General features: G+C 39.7%; 1 protein-coding gene across 1 annotated transcript in view; it reads right to left on the bottom strand.

Moving 5' to 3' along the window:
- Window positions 1-3177: 3177 nt before the first annotated feature.
- Window positions 3178-20962, bottom strand: part of LOC121528608 (alpha-tectorin-like) — a 34847-nt gene continuing 17062 nt past the window's right edge. The window contains exons 4-24 of the mRNA XM_041816122.1: window positions 20133-20411; window positions 19947-20042; window positions 19666-19834; window positions 13420-13820; window positions 12753-13329; window positions 12085-12668; window positions 11436-11982; window positions 10731-11329; window positions 10374-10531; window positions 9492-9892; window positions 9185-9384; window positions 7620-8027; window positions 7235-7518; window positions 6817-7094; window positions 6612-6731; window positions 5534-5718; window positions 5242-5402; window positions 4597-4848; window positions 4320-4479; window positions 4119-4230; window positions 3178-3269 (exon numbers count right to left, since the gene is read on the bottom strand). Coding sequence (XP_041672056.1) covers window positions 3178-3269; window positions 4119-4230; window positions 4320-4479; window positions 4597-4848; window positions 5242-5402; window positions 5534-5718; window positions 6612-6731; window positions 6817-7094; window positions 7235-7518; window positions 7620-8027; window positions 9185-9384; window positions 9492-9892; window positions 10374-10531; window positions 10731-11329; window positions 11436-11982; window positions 12085-12668; window positions 12753-13329; window positions 13420-13820; window positions 19666-19834; window positions 19947-20042; window positions 20133-20411 — 6063 coding nt within the window. The remainder of the gene's footprint in view (window positions 3270-4118; window positions 4231-4319; window positions 4480-4596; window positions 4849-5241; window positions 5403-5533; window positions 5719-6611; window positions 6732-6816; window positions 7095-7234; window positions 7519-7619; window positions 8028-9184; window positions 9385-9491; window positions 9893-10373; window positions 10532-10730; window positions 11330-11435; window positions 11983-12084; window positions 12669-12752; window positions 13330-13419; window positions 13821-19665; window positions 19835-19946; window positions 20043-20132; window positions 20412-20962) is intronic.

Genomic DNA, 20962 nt, shown 5'->3' with positions numbered 1-20962 from the left:
CGGTACCACTGTATACTCCTGTATAATCCAGGGAGAGGATGATAGTATCAAAAAAGGAATTTCACCCAATCCCAATTGGAACCCTTAAAGCTCACTTAAAGGACCTCGGACCAGGAGTGGATTTTCTTCATTAAATATCTTTAGGAGGGAAATATTACCAGAGCTGCTGGGACCTGACACACAAGAAATGACATTCAAGATTGACACAATCATGTGTATTTATGATACGCAGAGAGTATTTCAAGAATCACACAATTTGTATGTCCCTTGTTAAAGCCTTATATCAGCTGAACGTCCTCTTCCATCCTGGTAAACACTTAATTTTTGTTCTGTGAAATTTATTTTTGTTCTGTGAAATGTATTTATGGTTTTTAAAAATTTATTTATTTGTGCTTTGTGAAATGTATTTTGTGCTTTTAAAAATACTATTCCTGTTGGCCTGCAGGGCCACCGTAGAAATGACTCGTTTTGGTGACAGGTTTTTTTGTTTTAATTACAATCTAATTCCAATAGTACTGATTTTATCATTACACTGTTAGAGAGAAAATATAGATTTATTCATTTACATTAGCTCTATAAACATCAGAACCCAGTGTGTACAATATGGACCAAACTCTAATAATGTTAGAAATATTTTTCTTTTTACTCTGAGTATCAGCAAATACATATGGGGTGTCCAAACTATGGGCTGTGGGCCAACTCAGCTGGCAAGAAATCAAATAGAAGTCCCACATAAGAACCTAAAACGTGTTCTTTACTCTATTCCGTAGTTTGACTACGAATGCACAATATCAGGGTTTATATAATATGTTGATATATACAAATTAAATGTAGACCACATGAAAGTTTAATTAGGATGAACCAGAAAAGACTTCAGCTGTCTGATGGTCTCTCCTAAAGTTTAAAAAACTGATGAATACAAACAAAAGGATTCTCAAGGTCTGATTTCCAAATCATACTGCTCTAATCACCTTCAAGCACCAGCACTGCTATGAAATTAGTCACCTTCCAGTAGTTGGCTCTTCTTTTGCGTCTGAATGTAGAGATGAACCATCAGCATCTCTCTCTTCTCTGCTGCACTTCAAAATTCTTAACAATGATTGGCTGTTTGCTTCGTTAGACATTATTTAAGAGCTATAATTTAGGCTGTTTTGGTGTTGTATTTAAAGTGCATTCATTTACTGAACATACATTTTGGTTATATGTTGGTTTTAGAGATGTAAAAAATATTGTGCTACAGGTTTTGTGTTCTGTTCTTCAAGATTGTCAAACCCTGTAGCACCAGCACTATGGGCAAAAAAAAGTTAACATACAGCCCTGCACCTTAGGTAGCACTGAGACCAGACACGGACCGCGAGTAAGACTTCGGTCATGTCTTTTGACTTCCGGTTGTAGCTAAATCGCCTGATAGCTGTGTAGAAGTGTAAGTTTTGGGGCTGTAATTTTGTACCAAATTCCAACCAGCCAGTTTATTTAAAAAAAAAAAAAAAGTTTATTGTGGTGCCTTGTTGGTGTTTTAAATACCACACTTGATATGTTCAAACAAAAAATAACACTGAATATTTGAGTAACAGGATTTTCTAATTCGAAGCTAGTATGGCAGGTATGCCTGGGGAATAGTTACAAAACGTAGGTCAGCTGTAAACAGCCGAATTTGTGCTCTTTTCACTTTATTGAAAGCAAAACTACAGGTGACCACCATAAATTTTATTCTACTTTCATTGAGCATTTTTTTTTACCTACAACTGGCCAAAAAATTGATATCAAATATTTACTATTATTATTCAAATGCCAGGTTTTTTGATATGATGCCACCATGTTTTTTGATGAACAAACAAAACAGAAAATGAATTATTTTCGATATACTAAATGCAAAGTCATTTTTTGTGTTGAATTATTATAGCCAGTGATATGTCGATGATTAGTGGCACCGTTGATTTTTACGCATTATTTTTTGTATAATGTTACATACATTAATGGACATCAATATTTTCTTCTGTTTTGATTGTGCTAATTTTTCTTCCTAGAACTGACCTCGTTATTGATATCAAATATTCTTTCATTTTTAAGACCTTAACCCCTTGAATGCCAGTTTTTGTCATGATGCCAGTCTTTTTTCTTTTTCGATGACAAAAACAGAAAAATGAATTATTTCCACTGACGCAAAGTACATTTTGTTGTGTTTAATTATTACAGTCTTGGATAAATCAATGATTAGCAGCAACATGGATTTTTAGGCGTTGTTTTTCATGTTTGCATGTTTTTTCTCCATACGCGAAATAAGGTTAAAATGGCCTAATGACATTCTTATATATTTGCACTTTATAGTTTTCTCAAATTATCTTCACTGAATTCCTCTTTAAACATTTCACTGGACAGCATATGAAAAATGCAATAATAATTACAGAGTACTATTAAGAGATTGAGTCATGACCTGAAAGGCTTAGTAGGTTTCAGTGTGAAATATAAATATAAGTCCATATCCGATAAGATCCTGACAACACAAATAAAGATAAATTTGACTTTATTGTGAATGATCCCATGATATGAGTCACTTCAAAGAAAACCAGTATACAAGAAAGAAATGGTGTTTTATACAAAGTAAATAGACTAAATTACAACGCTGTGAAAAAGGTGTTCCTTAGTGTGATAAAGCAACCACTTTTCAACTTTGAAAGAAAACACAATTCAGAAAAAGAATTCTTCATGTAAACAATCCAAATATGCATAAACATTTAACAAATCGCTATATAAAGTGACTTGTTAAAGATGCACATTTAACAATTAACTTCATTTACTGCTTTTCCTTCATCATTGATGACTTACACCACATATTATCCCATTTTAAAAACAATCAATAATCATTAAAGTAAATACAAAGAAGTGAGCAGGAGATATCAGTGTCATTTACAAGAGTCAAATTTGTATTTGCCATCTTACAACCTTAGAATGTTCCTCAGAAAATACAACCACAACTTCAGACATGATGTGTTACAGAGGGGCCCAAATCTGGAAAAGTTTTAGGACACTAAAAGGGTACTCATTCCATATATTTCTATTGCATAAAGATAAACAATTGACTATTTACATACATTTTTACATAAAGCTAGTTCTCACTGGTTCATATGCTGTAGTCTTATATGATGGCATGTCTTTGTGGGCTCATTTTTGAGCTTTCTAGATCAGAGATTTTACAGTCAGCAAACTGACTAGCAGGATCACGACAGAGATCAGCTGGCCCTGGGCACCGCTCTTTCCTAATGGTACAGCTGCAAAAAACAGGCACAGTTTTAAATACAATGTACCACACAACTCTGTAGTATCTTACAGTGTCTACAATAAGTATTCACCCCTTTGAAGGTTTTACCATTTATCAATTGTGTAAATCAGCCACAGTCCTTGTAATTTGGCTTTGTGGACAAAAAAAGACAAAAACCCCTCTTTAATATCAAAGTGAAAACAGAATTCTACAAAGTAATGCTCATAAAACAGAAATATGTAATGTCAAATAAATGACTACATAAATATTCACCCCTTTACAGTGACTGAACTAATTTCATTGAGGTCTAGTCACTTGGTGCCAGTATTTTTACAACTGGTGAAATCAGGATCACCTGAGTGCAGTGAATGTGTCCCAAGTGATCACAGCATAAAGACACCTGTGTCTGGAAGGTCCATTCACTGGTTAATCAATATTCCTTGCAACCATTACACCATGAAGACAAAACAACACTCCATGCAACTCAGAGAAAAGGTTCTTGAGAAGTCTAAGTCAATGGATGGATACAAAAAAACGTCCAAGGCAATGAAAACATCCCCTGGAGTTCAGTTAAATCAATAATCAAGAAATGGAAGAAAAAGTATGCCACTTGTGTAAATCTGCCTAGATCAGGCCGTCCTCACAAACTGAGACAGACAACTTGTTTTTTTTAATCTAATTGGCATTACTTTGCAGAAATCTGCTTTCACTTTGAAATTAAAGAGGTGTTTTTGTAATATTTCTTTGTCAAAAAAGCCAAATTATATTGGCCATGATTGATTTATAAAATCAATAAAAAGGTACAAAATCCAAGAGAGTGAATACTTTTTTTTTACAGGCACAAACTTAAGAGCTTTACCTTTATAAAGTGATCGTTCCTGCCTCTTAAAGATGGGTCCAACTGAGATGTCTGTGCTGTCAAGGTGTGCTACAGCCCTCTTAAATCGTCCGTGGTCACCTTGGTAGCAGTGCTGCAGAGATAGTTTCATGGTAATGCACCTGTTGATAGTCTATACAGCATAATCTGAATAAAAACATACACAAACATGTCAGTACTTACGCTGGCGCAATCATTTTCCTTCAGGAGACAAAGGTGGACCTTGCAGTGCAGGTAGATGGCTGAGAAGTTTGAGAAGGTGAACATCCTGAAGGAGAATCGGGACACAGTGGAGATGCCGTTTTGAATCACCTCTACGGTTCCATCCTCTGGGTTGGGACACCTGGAAGACAATGCGAAAGAGGAGATGATGACTGGAGCAAATGAAGACTTCAAGAAAGAAAATAAAAACAAGAATGTTGTTTTTCTGGATGAGTTAGGCTGGCAAATGTGGATTTACTCTGCAGTGATGAGATCCCAGCGGACAGGGTGGTTTGCGATGTTGACAGGTGTGGCCCAGCATGAATTGATGACGGTGGAGATCTGCTCTTCATCCACTCCTTCTGTGCGCACTTCCACGTACATCTTCTGGTTGATTTCTGTTTCTGCGGTGCTGTCTCCAGTGAGGGGGAATTGAAAGTCAGCATCCTGGTAGGGTAATATTCTGATGTTATACTGCCCAATGCCACTTGGAAGCTTCCTGTTCACAATGCTGAAAAAACAGACATCATACAATACAATGTTAACAACCTGAAAAAGAATACCACTTTTAAGCTTTAGAGTACGTAAAGTATTTAAGATTAACGGCTTTTTGAAATGCTTTGACACATTGACACTCTTGGATCTCTATTGTAAAGGTGGCTACATGGGTAGGACTTTTATTGAAGGAAACAATTTAGGGTAATTGGGCAAATAACTTGAACTGAATCTTGGTATCACTGTAACTATTAAAAATAAAGAGCATCTGTACAGTTCTGGTGTTGGTTACATGAAGTATGGTGTGTGAAATCTCAGCATTACTGAAGTTTTGAAACAAAAAACTCTATAAGCAGATTTTCAGTTTTGAGAGAGGAGTAAAAATAAGCAAACAGGAGGTTTTTATTACCTCTCTACGGGGTTGATACCCATAGTCATAGACAGGTCCTGTGTCAGAGGGTAATCACAGCAGAAAGCCAGATTAAGCGACATTTTGCGGCTGATCAGACCCTCATGGGGATCAACGTCACCCTTGACATTGTTCTCATAGATGAAATGTGTCCCATTGCTCTGAAAGTAGAAACACCAAATGATAAAAGTTGTTAATAGTGTGTTTTATGTAGTGCTTTTACTCTCTAGTCATATTCAGATAACTTCTTTAATTCAGACTATGTTGTGACATTATGGTATTCAGACTATACCCTGAGAACTGTCCCACACTTGTGGTCTGCATTGTCAAAATTGAAGATCAATCGTCCGTCCTGGATTGTCCCATTGCAAGAGTGATCTCTGAGGTGGAGGGCGCTCAGATCAAACCCAGCTTCAAACAGCTGGCAGCGTGACAAGGACATGCTGCCTGTGCTGCTGGCACAAGTGATAGTTGAGTCTTTGAAAGGAAAAAGACAGAAAAAAATTGTTGTTTTCATTGTTTTTGTCGTGATCACAGCTTACTGACCTATGGTGTAGGTTTGGTTTCAACAGTGGTTTGAACAGAAGCACAGATGGTCTGTTGGTTTACTGTCTTTCATTGACAGCGCACTTGTTAGATTAATTCAGACATAAGTCGGTCAGGTCTGCAATCTGATGAGCGAAACCTTCCATATTTGAGACAGAATACACCTGTGTCAGTTGATTAAATATTCAGGTTTTTTTTTTTTTACACTGAATCAGTATGTATGCTGTATGCTAAATAAATTTCCAGAATGGCTGCTGAATTTTTGGGGTAATTTTCTTGAAATGTTGGATTTTTTTGCCATTAAATTTTCAGGTTTTTTAGGGTATTTTTCTTTAGAAATGTTCAGGTATTTACATGGACATTTTGAGGATATATTTTTAAGGCTTTTCTTTTCTTTTTTTTTTTTTTTAATTTTCATTGGAATTTGGGAAATTTGTTTGGATGTTGGGGAGACTGATGGACATTTACATGAATTTTCATGGAAATTTGGGATATGTAACTTGTATATTTATATATGTATTTGAAATAAGTATTGGGAATTTGATTTATATAGCACATTTAAAACAACCAGGGTTGACCAAAGTGCTTCACAGTATAAAAGCAAGACATGAAACAATAACACATCACAATTGCTTGATCTGGATCTTTTGATCCGACAGACATTTTTGTGTCTTTTTAGCTGATAGTTTCACTCCTACTCATCACAAATGCAGCTTGAAATAGTTAAACAATGCTCAAGTTATAAACAGCCATAAATATCTGCTAATGTACTCAAGCATTAAACTTCAATGATTAAAAAGAAGTCTGGGGTTTAACAGTCCCACCGTAGCTCTGGTTTTTGGCCCGATGGTGTGTCTCATCACAGAAGCAGCCATATACTCCATTCTTCTCACCACACCACTCATCCTCTGTGCAGTCCAGATGATCACAGGGGTCTGACTCAGCTGTGCAAAAATTAAGAAAAGCATGAAGAAAGAAACAAACATTCAGACATTCTTTATCTCTGGCTGTCTGTTAACAAGAACATACCACACTGCAGAGCAGAGCGCCATTCTAGGATGTTTGATCCTAAAACTGTGCAGGTTGTCTCATAGGCGGAGACGGCAGAACACAGCGTGCCATGGGCTGGAGTGTAGAGGCAGAGATCATACAAACAGGAGGTGTAAAACAGCTGTGGATCGGAGTGCGGGTGGCAGGCACTAAATGGGCCACTCGTGTTGGTGATGACACTGCAGAGGTCAGAGTATTTTTGCAACAAAGGGCAGTTGTCTATTCCACCATCAACTTCTTTATCTGTGGATCCACACCTGGAAAAGACAACAATAATACTGAGTCTGTTTCAAAACTGTCTAAGACTCCTAACTGGGGATTTGAGACATGCATAAAGTAAAAATCTGATTGTGAATAAAGAGTGTTTCATTAGGAGGTGAGACAATGTCAGGCCTACCCTGGCTGGCTCGTGGGCGACTTCCAGCTGTGCCCAAACTGGTTATCATTCAGTGCCAAAGTTCCATTGGGCAAGGCTTTGTCGTCTGTGGCATCTCCATTGAGGTTTCCACACATCCCTCTGACTCTGTTTTCATGATTTCTGCTAACTCTAACCAGTAAAGTACTCCTTCCATCAAATTCTACAATCAGGTCACCTGCATCGACCTCTACGAATCTTCCCTGCATTGACAACTGAGCAAAGGCTCCTGCTGTGGTGGGAAGAGACACTGCATTTCCATTCACCTGAAGAGATAAGATTAAAGAGACATGAGCAGGAAGTGAGGAGATACTTGTTTCCCCTTTTATTTCAGCAGAAAGTTGCTCATCTTGGAAATAAGAGCTACCTTCACTCTTTTGTTTGGTCCAATCCTGATGTGTGCTGAGTTCTCCGGTGCTTTAGAGAGGTATACATCCACTGCTGACACGAATGACACATGGTTGTTTCCGCGATGATTATTGGTGGCCACGACCTGAAACTGGGTTTCATTGATGCCGTGGCTCACACTCTCAGTAATGATGTAAGAGCATGTGCCTTGAAAATGAGCCAGTGCCCCATCAAAGCCGACGTAATGTGGGTCCCCCCACACGGTACAAAGAGACATAGCAGGCATCGCACCAAAACAGCCCAGCTGGCCGTTTCTGATGGTGCATTCTTGTTCAGGAGTGCAAGATGCAGCAGAGCAGCGTAGGTCGTTGGGAGCAAAGCACTCACAATGTTGTGAGCAATTCTCTGTCCAGAAGGACTCACCGGCCTGTAGGAGAGCCATCAAAAATGACATACATTAGGTATGATCCCTGCACTTTACAATAAAAAGGGGATTTTTTTCCCCACAAGGATCATACAACATGTCTGGCTTGGAGGCGATCAATATCAATATGACTTGGTCCTGAAGACCTCTTACTTCACATCCAGCTAGATGAAAAGAGTTAAAAGCCTTAAAGAGTCTTGTAATGAGCTCAGAGGCCAGCTATGCCTCTTTTAAAGCTCCCTCATTTTGTAAAGACCTTTCTCTATCAGGCTGCTATGACCTGAGACTATAAAAACATTTTCAATATCTACAATCAGAAATCTAATAGTATACAACACAGAGTCCACGTTACCTGCAAAGGTGACTTTAGCAATGTTTACTAAAACTCACATTGCTAAAGTGAACTTAGCTAACAATAACATAGCTATGTAGCTAAAATAGCTTAAGCCAAGATCACAAAAGAGCTATGTAAGCTACATATTTATTGTAGATAAAGATAAGCTAACAAAGCAGTTATGTAAGCTACATATCTAATGTGGCTAAAGCTAAGCTCACAAAGCATGCATAAGCTATGTATCTACATTAGCAACACTGGCTTAGGTAATTACGTAGCTAGAATATCTATGTTAGCATTAGCTAAAGCTAATGAAGCTAAAGTAAGCCACCATTCATGAAATGACTTCTGAAAATACTTCTTAAATGGGTTGATACACAATGATTAGACATAATGATTAGTCCCACAAGGGGAAAATCCTAAGAATTTGTGAAATGTTTATAGTCTGTAATGTTTGCAATATGGTTATTTCATAAATGTAATTGCCAGACTTTGATTATGAATGAAGTTAATGTTTTTTTTTCAAAACCCAAATGCTGTACTGGCAAATAATGGCACTTCCTTTCTGAGATATAAGGGGACTCAGATGAACGGAAAGTAAGAGTGGCCATCAGAAATGCATGGCCAGCTGCCAGACCCCTCTCGAAATTACTACCACATTGGATGTAGTACGTGTGAGGTTTCTCACATTTTCAAAATCAGTTAGAATCTTTAGGTGTGTGCCAGACTTTAAGGTAAATATCTGTATGTAAGCATAGACTCCCATGCTACAGAATACCAGACACATAGACACAACTACATAAATCTTTGAATTCCCATGACTTACACTATAGTAGTAGCCATCATACTGGCAACCACAGTTCTCCACAGGAACACAATTTGCCCCACTTCTGACAAAGCCTTCATCACAGAAACAGCCTTCAGAGCAGACGTGCTCACAGATAGCATCGATGTTGCTAGCACAGGTGTGGCCACAGTCAGTACCACACAGCTCATAGTGAGTGTTGGCTGTTGTACAGTCGAGTTCTTTGAGGAAAAGGACAAACATGAGTCAACTTGATGAGAATGGTAAGCAGATTGAGTTGCTGATATCTGTTTGTGTTTCTTTAGAGACTGATTTGGTGTAAACTTACGACAGGTTGTGTTCTCTCTCCAAGGGTAGATTCGAACATTAGCAGCCTGACAGGCAGCAGCGTACGCTTGAATGGCCCTGCACAGAAGATCTTGGCTGTTTTCACCCGACACGCAAACGTCAAACACGCAGTCATTGAAATACGGCGTTGGATCCACCTTGGTGTAGCAGAAGCTGAAGGGGCCATTGACTGCCTGAATCACCTCACATTTGGCTTTAGCAGGCTGGTCATTGGTGCACTGTGGACAAGAGGAGCCACAGCCATCACTGCAAGTGTAGTTGCCTGCCACTTTCCAAGCTTTCCCAAAGTCATCCGGGGTGTTGACCATCATTCCGGATGGGGTGCGGAAATCATCATTTGGATTCCCGTTGAAGTTGCCACAAAGTCCACACGTTTGATCACTGCAAGTAATCCCAAATGAAATGATAAGTTTCTAAAAAAATAAATCCCTATTAAAGTCAAATATTGATATTAGACACCGTCTGACTGATCAGAGACAGCCTAAAATTTGATGCAGATAAAACATTTTTGCACGCTGTAATTCTCTCACACCTTGGCGGCTGTGTCAGAACCCTTCAAAACCCTTCAAGAGGTATTATAAACATGGATTAAAAATACTGGACAAACAGCCCATGAGGTATCACACTTGTCCTTTCCTGAAAACCTAAACATACTAAGTTTTGACTATTACATCATCATCTACAAGTGTTTAATCGGGCAGGTTACTCAGGATCTAAGTGACATGGTGCTACCCTTACAGGCCATTGGATCTTTTACCAGGAATACCGCTGCAAGAAACTGTACTAAACCCTAAGTACTGATTAAAGGGTCTGAATACTGTCTGATTGCACTACCATACTGTAAGATTTGAATAGTAGATACCTGTAATTTGAAGGCACAGAAATGGTCACTGTACTCCATCCGTCATATGTGACACTCAGGCCAAAATCAGTGGTAACAAAGGTGCGAGATCCACTTGCATAGATTGACACTTGACCTCCATTCAAGACAACTGGTAAATTTGTGGTTACTCCATTTACCTGTAAACATAACCCAAGGATGATTTAGCAATACATCATGATTGCAGCTAGTACCAATACTGAAATAAACCCTCGAGAAATCCAAATACTATTCTTCTGGCCATGAATAAAGACGCATTTTAGCATTGATACCTTAAATCCAAAGAAGTGACCCAGGTTTTTAGTGCTAAAAATGTATTCACACAAATGATCCACTCACCTGGACCACGCTGTTACTGCCACCTGACATGTACACTTGGTAGCCCCAAACAGAGACAAAAACTTCGTCTGTGACTGAGACAAGACTCCCGTGCCATGCCTTGTTCTTTGCTTCCACTGAAAAATTGTCGAGTCCATCAGTGGCATTGCAAAGTGTTGCCAGAACATACCGGCAGGTACCCTGGAAGTCAAACAACTTGCCATCAAAGTTTGCGTAGTGGGGGTCACCGGAGGCAGAGCAGACCCCATGCGGGTTTGGATGGCAACCGTATTCACCCTCCACCACACGGCAGGACTCAAGGGGACTACATGTGGACGGGGTACAATGGACTAACCCAGTGTTGCCATTACAGCTACACAGGCTCTGGCACTCCTCACTGTCCCAGAACTCATCACCATTTTGCCAGGATCGTCCTTTATAGTAGCACCCACAGCCTGTTGGTGGCACACACTGATTGCCATTGAGGACAAAACCGTCATTACACTGGCATCCCTCATGGCACTTGGTGTTACAGGTGAAGGGGAAGGAGAGGCTGGGGCAAGTGGAAGGACAAGAGTTGCCACAGAGCTCATAGTGGCTGTGCGGAGGGCAGTTTTGCTCTGGAGAGAGACAAAAAAAAATATCAGCAGAGTCCTGGACTTCTAATGGAAATTCTTTCTGTGTAAATATATGGACAAATACATCAAAAACAGACAGAGTGCTTACCACAGCCAGTTAAATTCCTCCAGTATCCAATGGAGACACCCTTCTGCTGACACATCAGTGCATAATCACCCAGGACCTTGCAAAGTGCTGATTCTGGATCTGGAAAGGCTTCAATGCTTTCCACACATGCATTCAAATGTTTTTGTGCATCTTCCATGGCCCAACAATCAGCAAATGGTCCATGTGGCAAGCCAAGGATGTCACAGTCTTTTCTGGAGTTGTTTGATTTTGTAGCAATGTTGTTTTCAACACAGTGTGCAGATAGGGAACCATCTCGCCAACTGTCACCAAAGACCTGAGCACTCTCGACAGGGTTGCCGTTGGGTGTGAGGAAGTCGTCATAAGGGTCACCATTGTTGTTACCACAGAGTCCACCAAGTGAGCCGTTGTAGCTGCTGGGCGCTGTGACACGCACAAAGTGTGGCCAGGCTGTCTGCACAGTTACGCCAAATGATGTGCGAATGATGATACTGTGGATGCTGCTGTGGTAGATCTGGATTCGGTTAGAAGCTGAGCTGAAGGGTAGTCTGACAAGCTGAGCGTCAACCTAAGTGGTCATTTAAACATAGTCAGATATTAAGATAAGAAAAATGTAGTCATTTTGTTAAATTTTCTCCGTAAGCTCCAGAAACAAACCAGAACCACTTACCTTAACTCTGCTGCTGTCTGAAATTTCAATAGAGATGTGTGTTCCCTCTGCCTCAAACGTTAACACATTGGCAAAACCTTGCTGGCCTTTGGGGACTTTTTCCGTTGTCACCATGAAGTGAGGATGCTCAGACAGTCCCATGACTTTGGCAAGGGTCAATCGACAGGCCCCAGGGTACTGGTATGTCTTTCCATCAAATGTATGATAAGACCCAGGGCCCTTCAACCAGCATGTTGCATAGCTGTTCGGTGTGCATCCTCTTTCTCCATCAACCACTCCGCAAGATTCTAGTGGGCCACAAGTATTCGAACTGCAATTCATGAAGCCATAACTGCAGCTACAAAGCCTTCCACAGTCCTCGTCTAGTACTACGGTGGCCCCAGAGGGGTAGTAGCGACCCTCAAAGCTGCAACCACACTCAGCATGTGGAACACAGACTCCAGCACTGAGGATGTAGCCTGGATCACAGATGCAGCTCTCCTGGTCAGGCAGAGGGCAGTTTTGTGCAGAATTGGGATTGACACAGGTAGCTGGACATCCTGTTCCTTGGGACTCAAAGTGGCTTTTAGGGGGACACTGGATTCCTAAAACAGAAGAGAAGCAAATTAATGTTGATTTCAAAGCATCTTATCTACATAATATTTTAATGGTTAGTGACTGAGCTGTACCACAGAATCCTTCGCTCCTCCAGTTTGGCAGCTGAATACCCAACTGTTGGCACTGACTTGCATAGACATTTAGGGCTTGGCACAAAATGGGCTGGTAACCTCCTCCTACACAAAGATCATACACGCAGCTCTCTACAAAGGTCTCTGGAGGAAGATCTTGATGGCAAGCAGCAAAAGGACCAGAACTGTTCTGGAGGAGACCACAATGGTAAGAATTGCTGTATAAATCGGTCTGGTACTGGGTGCAGGCAGCACAATCCAGACCTCCACACTGGGGCTCACAACCAAGGTTATCGTCTGTTGATGCTTGCCAGCTGTTGGCAAAATCCACATCAGAGCTAACAAGCTGTCCTTCAGGGGTTTGAAAGTCATCCCCAGGGTTGTTGTTGAAGTTTCCACATAAGCCACATGTTGCATTGAAGTACGTGTGGGGTACACTGATCTGGACGTAATGATTGGTGTCGTAGGATACCTTCAATCCAAAATCAGTGGTGATGATGACAGAAAAACCTGACTTGAAGACCTGTATAGCCCCGTTGTGAAGTGATATTGGAGTGGCTTCAAATAGTCCATTGACCTATTATCACACCAGAGAGCAAAGAAAAGTTGTAGAAATACCATTAAAAGTAACATTTACAAGAATAAAGCCTTAGTCATGATTACTAACCTTGGCCATACCCGTGTGTCCTTTCACAATCTCAATAGTTTCATTGTAGACAAACACTTTAACCAGTCTGGTCCATGAAACATGGGTGCTGCCCCGGTGTTCATTTTTGCCCTCTACTCTAAAGTAGGGCAGTCCTTGACCACATTGCTCTGATAAAATGTAAGTACAGGTGCCCTGAAAGTGAAACAATGTCCCATCAAAGGTAGAGTAATGTGGATCACCCATTATAGTGCAGGTTTTTCTCTGCACTGTCTGGCAGGAGAACTGAAAGGCAGAAGGCTGGCAGATTTGAGAGAAAGAGCAGGGTTGGCTGGTGCACTGTAGGCCGGCGCAGGTGCAGGTGCATTTCTCTGTACAGGTACTGTCACTCCAGAATGACTCACCCTCTTGGATTTGGTTACCTTTGTTGGAAATAAAAGCCAAAGTTACACAGGAAATGCCCTACAACACATCACGGCTTAATAACCAAAATACAGTGGGAACAGAATCAAGGTATTAAGATAATATGCAAGATGTGAAATGAACATCTACAAAAACCAAACCAACTTTTCAACTTATTCAAAAAATTTAAGTATTCATATGTTTTATGTACTGGTGAGTATCCAAATGCAAGCACATGCACCCACTATAAGAAAGGAGTATTGGAGCATCCCTATTAACATAACATACTTTAAAAGACTTAAAGCAGATCCACAAAAAAAGGATGTGCATGTGCGGTTTTTGTACCATATTCCTCAAAAAATGCACTTATCATATGCAGCCCCTCAAAGTTTGACAGCGAAGTGTAATTCCTGCCTTTGCTTCTATTTAGAGAGCAAATCAATCATAAACCAGGGCTGCAGACAGCACTGAATGGGCCCTCGGACTTTCACCTACTGCCAACACGACATGAGAGTACACTGCATAACCAACTAAAGCTTGTCCTAAATATATTACATGGTCTTGGATATAGGTAATCTTTTGAAATACTATTTATTTCCTGAACCTAAACATGACCCATAGTCAATTTTCAGCAGTGATCCATGTTACATCTTGGGCAGTAGTCTGCACAAACAAATAAGAGGTAGCCCTCTTTTGTTTGGTCGAGGGGTTTACGAAAACAAGACTGGGTAAAAACCTAGTACATGGCTGACCCCAACTATCAGGGATGCCTGTTGAAATGCTTGAGTGAAATGTGTGTTCTAGCTGAGTGAATTTGTCCTGATGGTTAGTAGTTTATTATTTTTAGCCAAATGTACAGTAACTAGTTATTGAAATGTAAAAAGCTACATATTGTTGTATCTCTCTGTCCGTCTCCTTCTGTGTGTGTGGAGACAGTGTTGCAGTCAAGTCATCAGACCTCGTGTCTGAGTTGAGTTCTAGTGTTCAAGTCCAAGTTGAGTCCGAGTCACCAAAGAAAAATCTGAGTCCAGCCTGAGTCGAGTCCTCTTTACCTGACTCTGAGTCCAAGTGGAATCCCCATTACCTGTGTGTGAGTCCTAGACGAGTCCCCAGTACCTAAAACCTCGAGCCAAATTAAATTAAATTATCAATTATTTTCAAGCTGTTCCAGCTTTACAGGTGGGTTAGGCTGATGTGTTTTATTAATGTATGAATTTCTTCAATTTTTTCTTCTAAAGGGCTAGAGGAGTTGTTACTCTTCATCTATAATATTAGTTACATTTAAAGGATTATTTGTGTATTTTGGGGGGAAAATGAGACATGTTTTTAAGTGCACTCATGCTTTACATCTATCTTATATTAAATATTCCTCTTTTAAAATGACTGGATTTATTCAGATTTCTCACTAAAAATGTAAATTCTAATTTTCTCCGTGGGACATTTGAACACAACATCAAAATGTCTTAACTTTATCCCCCCTTCAATACTCCAAAGTCTGAGTTGTCATTAAACACATAATAATTTTACTGTCACCTCGTTTACCTCGCTACTCAGTGTCATCTTGCCGATCTTAACACAGATTTCAACATTGGATTGATATTTTTAACTAACGGGACTAACAACAAGGTTTAAGAGTTTTTAATCACTCTGTCCAAGACTGAGAAGGATTACCGTACAGCAGCAACAGCAATATGACGAGTCTGAGCAGTTGATGGAGAATTTCAGTCATTCAAAGAAAGGCTGGCTGCATTTTTTACGGTTTAATGTCTCTTTAGATTGCCGTGGGAATACAGAAAAGAGCCAAAACTCATTAGCTGTATACAACAACTAACCTTGTCCCTGAAACTAACACATAATCATGCCAAAGCGGGGCAGCAGAAGAGCAACAATGTTGTTTTCTGTCACAGAAAGCTTTCTGTGTTGCTCTCAGCACTAATTATGATAAAGACATGTGTTGGTCTGGCTAAGGCTAAGCTAACGTTCAACTAGCACAATAACTAACCCTTTCCCCCTTTAACTATCAAACACTAACGCTGAAGCGGTTTGGCAGAAGAGCAAAATCACCCTCTCTGCCAGAAAGCTTTTAGTGTTGCTGTCTTCGCTTGTTTTTATGAAGAAATGTCCACTTTTGACTAAAGTGCTGCTGTGACTAATTCAGAGCTAATCGCTCTACAAGCAGCCAGTGTACACAAGCATTCACACAAGAAGTTACCTTTTCCCCCCTCAACTATCACATAGTCATGCCAAAGCAGGTCAGAAGAAGAGTAAAAACATCTTTCCCAACATGAAAAGCTGGTAGGGTTGTTTTCATTCTTTGTCATACAGAAATGGGGCCCAGTTCTAGTGAAACAGAAGCTAAAGCTGTATCTGAGTATTTACAGCAGTGGAGGCAGCCATTAGAGGGCATTCAGCACAAGTAAACCCCGCCCATGGCGCAACTCTGCATGTATGGCTCTAGTTAACACAGTGGAGGCAGCCATGACCGCCAGCATTCAGTCCAAGCAAACGAAACTCTGTATTCTATGGCTTATAAATTAGGATCACTCACTCAGGCTTGCTTACTCAGACACAGACATTGCCATGTGTAAGGCTGTGGTCAGCAGAAAATTAACATGCTAATTCTGGTGCATGCTTTTAAATGTGAATCTTTACTAAACAGAGCATCTTTTCTTGGCATTAGGTTAGACATCATCACATATGAGGTTTCTACTGTCCCCATGATTATTATGTTTAGGTCTTACATCACCAAGAGACAGAGCATGTCTTTGAGCAATATAACCCTGACTCCCTTGTATCAGAGGAAACAGAAATTTAAGAAACTATGAGTCCAATATGATCCATCAGTCAGAATCCTCACACTGACCACAATGACTATCATTCACTGATCAACAATGTGCAAACAATGCGTCTTAAAGTTGCATGATTTTAGATCAACATGAAAATCTGTTCACTGACAGAGCAGGTTACCTGTCACACTTTTGGCTCAGAACAAGTGTTAACAGAAAAGTTCAAGATAATCTCTTTCATTAAATTAGAAAGTTTGAGAGTGAGAAAAAGAAACAGGGACCCAACTTTTAGCTCATATAATATACATTTAAAAACACTATTTTCTTTCAAACCCTTATTTAGCTTACTTAAGACTAAAAGTGGCAAATGTTAATAGTTTTTGTAATATTATTTAGTTATCAAACAACATCCAATTTATAAAATATTTTTAGTTTAAGTCTTTACTGTTGATGTTAAATTATGATATTTCCTTTGAACTAAACCATAAGCAAGTATAGTTCTCAGGGAGAATTAGAACTTGATCCCTGATATAAAATAATAAGCCCCCTTCACATAAAGGCCTGGTACCTTCTGTAATCTTGTAAATAAAAGCCCTTGTCTTTGTTTTAGAATTTATAGTAGCTAATGTTGGCCACTCAAAATGTTCAAAGGAGGTCTGTAATCAAACAAGCACATTTTAAGGATTTTGTTACCTCATATGTGTGTATAATGGTACACTTTGTATCTAATGGCAAGACATCAAAATCCGACAAACCATCACCGCCATGGCCTTAGAGTTCCATACAAGAGCCCAAGAAATGTCTGTTTACAAGGTTTTTCTTCACCTACACAAATTTGAAGGGGGTGGGTTTACTTAGTTGGAGGAATTCATTGAAAGAAGACTCCTGCAAATTTGACGCTTTTCAACAAAAATTGAAAAATGGTGGACTTCCTATTGTTTTTGTAAATGGGTACAAGAGTATTTTGGAGGCCCTACCATGTAACGTTTACTTGCCAAATTTCACAGTCATAGGTACATCTTACCTTTGGGGGGTGAATTCACAAAGAAGGGGGTGCCGCTGAGAAATTTTTCCACGATGACTCAAACAACTTTAATGATCCTAGTACTTTCTTGACTGGGATAATTTCTGTCAATATCAATGGCAGTACAAGCTTTTTAAGCCCTTCTTAAAAACTACTTCATGTTCAAAATGACAAAATGTGTCATCAGAGCAACAGCTTTAGTTGCAAATCTGTGAGCTTAACATGACATAAGGGTGAATATTTACAAATGCTAAAAACTAAGTTCTAAGAGGGATTCTGGCAACCTGGGAGAATTTTTCCCTATTTTTGTGAGGGGACCACATTGTGTGCTGCAGTGAGTGATCAAAGTTTGAGGAGCTGCCATGGCCACACCCTTTGAGTTTTGCCCACTTACTCTTTTTTTCCACAAAGGTGTCTTCTCCACCGCGGGCTGCGGGTTATCTTAATTTTTATGCATATTTTCCAACACCAAGTTTTATCAACTGGAATGCTTATTGGAATGAAGCATTTACAGGTAAAGTTTATTTGTATAATGAGGGAGTGACCTAAAGTGATCAATACCCTTTATCAAGGTGTAGCAGCAAACAAAAATTTAGAAAATTAGAAGGATCCCTAGAAATGGCTTCATTTCCGGTTTTTTAACAAAATTTCAAAATGGCAGAATTACTGTTGATTTGGCAATATTGGTCCAAGAGGCTGTTATGGAGGTCCTGCTGGGCTGAATTTGTGTACCAAATTTCAAAATCCTAGGTTAAACAAGGTGTAGGGGCCAATTTTTAAAAATATTTTGGGGGGTGCAACTGAGCCCATGAGTCACACTTAGTAACAAAACCACTATTAGTCATCTCCTTTTACCAAAAGAATTTTTTCTACTAAGTTTTATAACCCTACAAGTCTCTTAAACCCCTGAAAAAATTACGTACTCCTGTTTCATATGGTGGCAACAAATTGCCATGGCAACCGTGTCACAGGCAGATTGTAAAACTAAATTAACTTAAACTAATCCCACAACTTGGCAGAGATGATTACCTAATATTTTTCCATAAATTGGAATTCAAATAAAATTGGATATTTTCATTTTTTGTAGGATTTATAGGTGATTTAGCAAAAACACTAGCCTACTTCATACTGCCAGTTGGAGGTGCTATGTTTTTGAAAAATGTAATTTAACCCAATGCCACTCCCTGCACTTCAATGAATATGAACAGATATTGAGTGCTGGCATGTTGATATGAACAGACATGCACTAAAACCAAGATTGAGGGAGATCCTGAGTTACCTGGTGGTGTAGGTGTGGAAAATGCGAACCCATGCTCGGGATCTCTCCTGCTCAAAACTTTCAAATGAAGTTTCCCTGCTCTCTATCAGCCTGCTGACTCACCATCTGTTTAAGTTTTTCTTCGGTGTGCTGCGGTTCATACAAATATCCTCTAATATCCACAGTAAGCGGCACATTATCATCACTAGAGTCGAAATCGCCCATTTTATCTTTGTTTTAGCTTAGTGTTAGCGTTATTATCCCTGTAGAAACCCGCAGACCCACACAGCTGATCAGAGGATAACAGTGTGTGGCGGAAGGAGAGAAAATGGCAAAAGCTGCAACGTAAATTAGTGCCTGACACAGAGGGATTTTTGGGAAAAATTAAGTGCTTTGTTCATTTTCGACACAGCGAACAGGCAAGCTAACATATCTTCCAGACCCATTTTTACGTAAAACTCATTAAACTACACAGATAAAGCAATCCTATCTACAGCCACTATGTGCCGAATCTCTCCGAGCTCGTAATAACCACAGGATCAACTTTCATTGAAATCACTGGAGGCTAATGCCACTACTATAACCAAGTAGCCTACCTCATATGACCCAACTTTAAAAATCACAAAATATTCCTTTGAACTTAAAAATTTAAAAAATTTAAACCAATCTGTTTTTTTTGTTTTTTGGGGTTTTTTTTGTAGTCACCCTTTTTTAACAGTAGTTCAAAACACAAAAGTATTTGTGTGCGAGGTTTAAAACACCTAAAATAGCAAACCGCTCTCTGCATTTGGTCTTACCTTTGAAAGTGCAGGTCCTGGTTCCATTATCGACCCGGAGTGCCCAGCGACCGGGTACATTGACATTGCTGCTCTGGCGGAACTCGTCTGAGACATTGGCTAATGTAGCGGCAGTGAATGCTGAGTGGAGGTTGAAATAGTATGGGGAATTGATAGTGTCGTATCCCACCTAAATAGAAACAAATTAAATGTAACGTAGCTTTTCCCATGCATTAACATCTCTGCATGTAGATTTAAGTACATGTGGCTACTTGAAGCTCTATTAGTGTATCAGCTCTTACCTGAACATTGTGAACTGGTGGGGCTATTATCCCGTAGTTCATCAGCACAAATGAGTACTGGCCACCAGAGATCAAGACTGCTTGAACTGTGGTTTTCTGGAGAACAGGAGTCACATTGTAAACACCGTCTTATGTAAACTCTATGAATTGTTAGATTTCCCTATTTCATGTTTCAAACTGACTTACTGTTCCAGTGGTGGGGTAGTAGGCCATCTCATACCATGTTGCAACAAAGACCAAGCTGGCGTTGAAGTTCAGTCCTGGGTAGTAGTCATTGATGTCTTTTGTCGCTTGTTGTAGGACATCGCCACTGGTGTATTGGTTATAGAAAACCAGACCAGTTTGTCTGTTGTCAAAATCAGTCCAGAATGGAGCTATGATATCTCTGGTTCCATTCAATGGAAACAGTCGAGCTATGTAGCTGTACCATGAGGAGTCGAAGGTCAAATGTCCATTGTGGTTCACCTGGAAGCAAATTAATAAAAAATTTTGCCAATGATCACTATGTATTTTTCACATATATACAGTTATGATTGTATACGTTTTTTTTTTTCTTTAACAGTAATTGAAAGCTATATTCCAAGAATTTTAACAGCTTTCCAAATGTAGGGATTTTGATTTTTGGCATAACAGATCAGAGATTGGAATTTTGGTTTGAGACTTGGACTCAAGTTGCACCAAAGTTGCGCACAGTTGTGACTTAGGACTTGCCCCTGAAAGACTTGACTTGAAACTCGATTAAGGATTCAGCCCCATACCAAACCTTTTTTTACTTTGTATTGTCTGGTGCATTATCAGTACGAGTTATAATGTTTTTCCTTCCCATCATGTCCACCCTCCATGTCTTTGCTATCAGCCACACTCCACAGATGATATTACAGTACATCACCTTCATTCAGGGCAGGCTTGAAGCCAACACAATACAGGTGGTTGCCTTGATCAAGGAGAGGTAACAGTGAAGGAAATGACAGAGTGTTCACATAGAGGAAGAACTCAAAGTATTTTGAATGAGGGGA

This window comes from Cheilinus undulatus, linkage group 20 (genome assembly GCF_018320785.1).
Source record: "Cheilinus undulatus linkage group 20, ASM1832078v1, whole genome shotgun sequence".
In the NCBI taxonomy this organism is placed as follows: domain Eukaryota; kingdom Metazoa; phylum Chordata; class Actinopteri; order Labriformes; family Labridae; genus Cheilinus; species Cheilinus undulatus.
The sequence above is the reverse complement of the archived record's forward strand: the minus strand, read 5'-3'. Positions and strand labels throughout refer to the sequence as shown.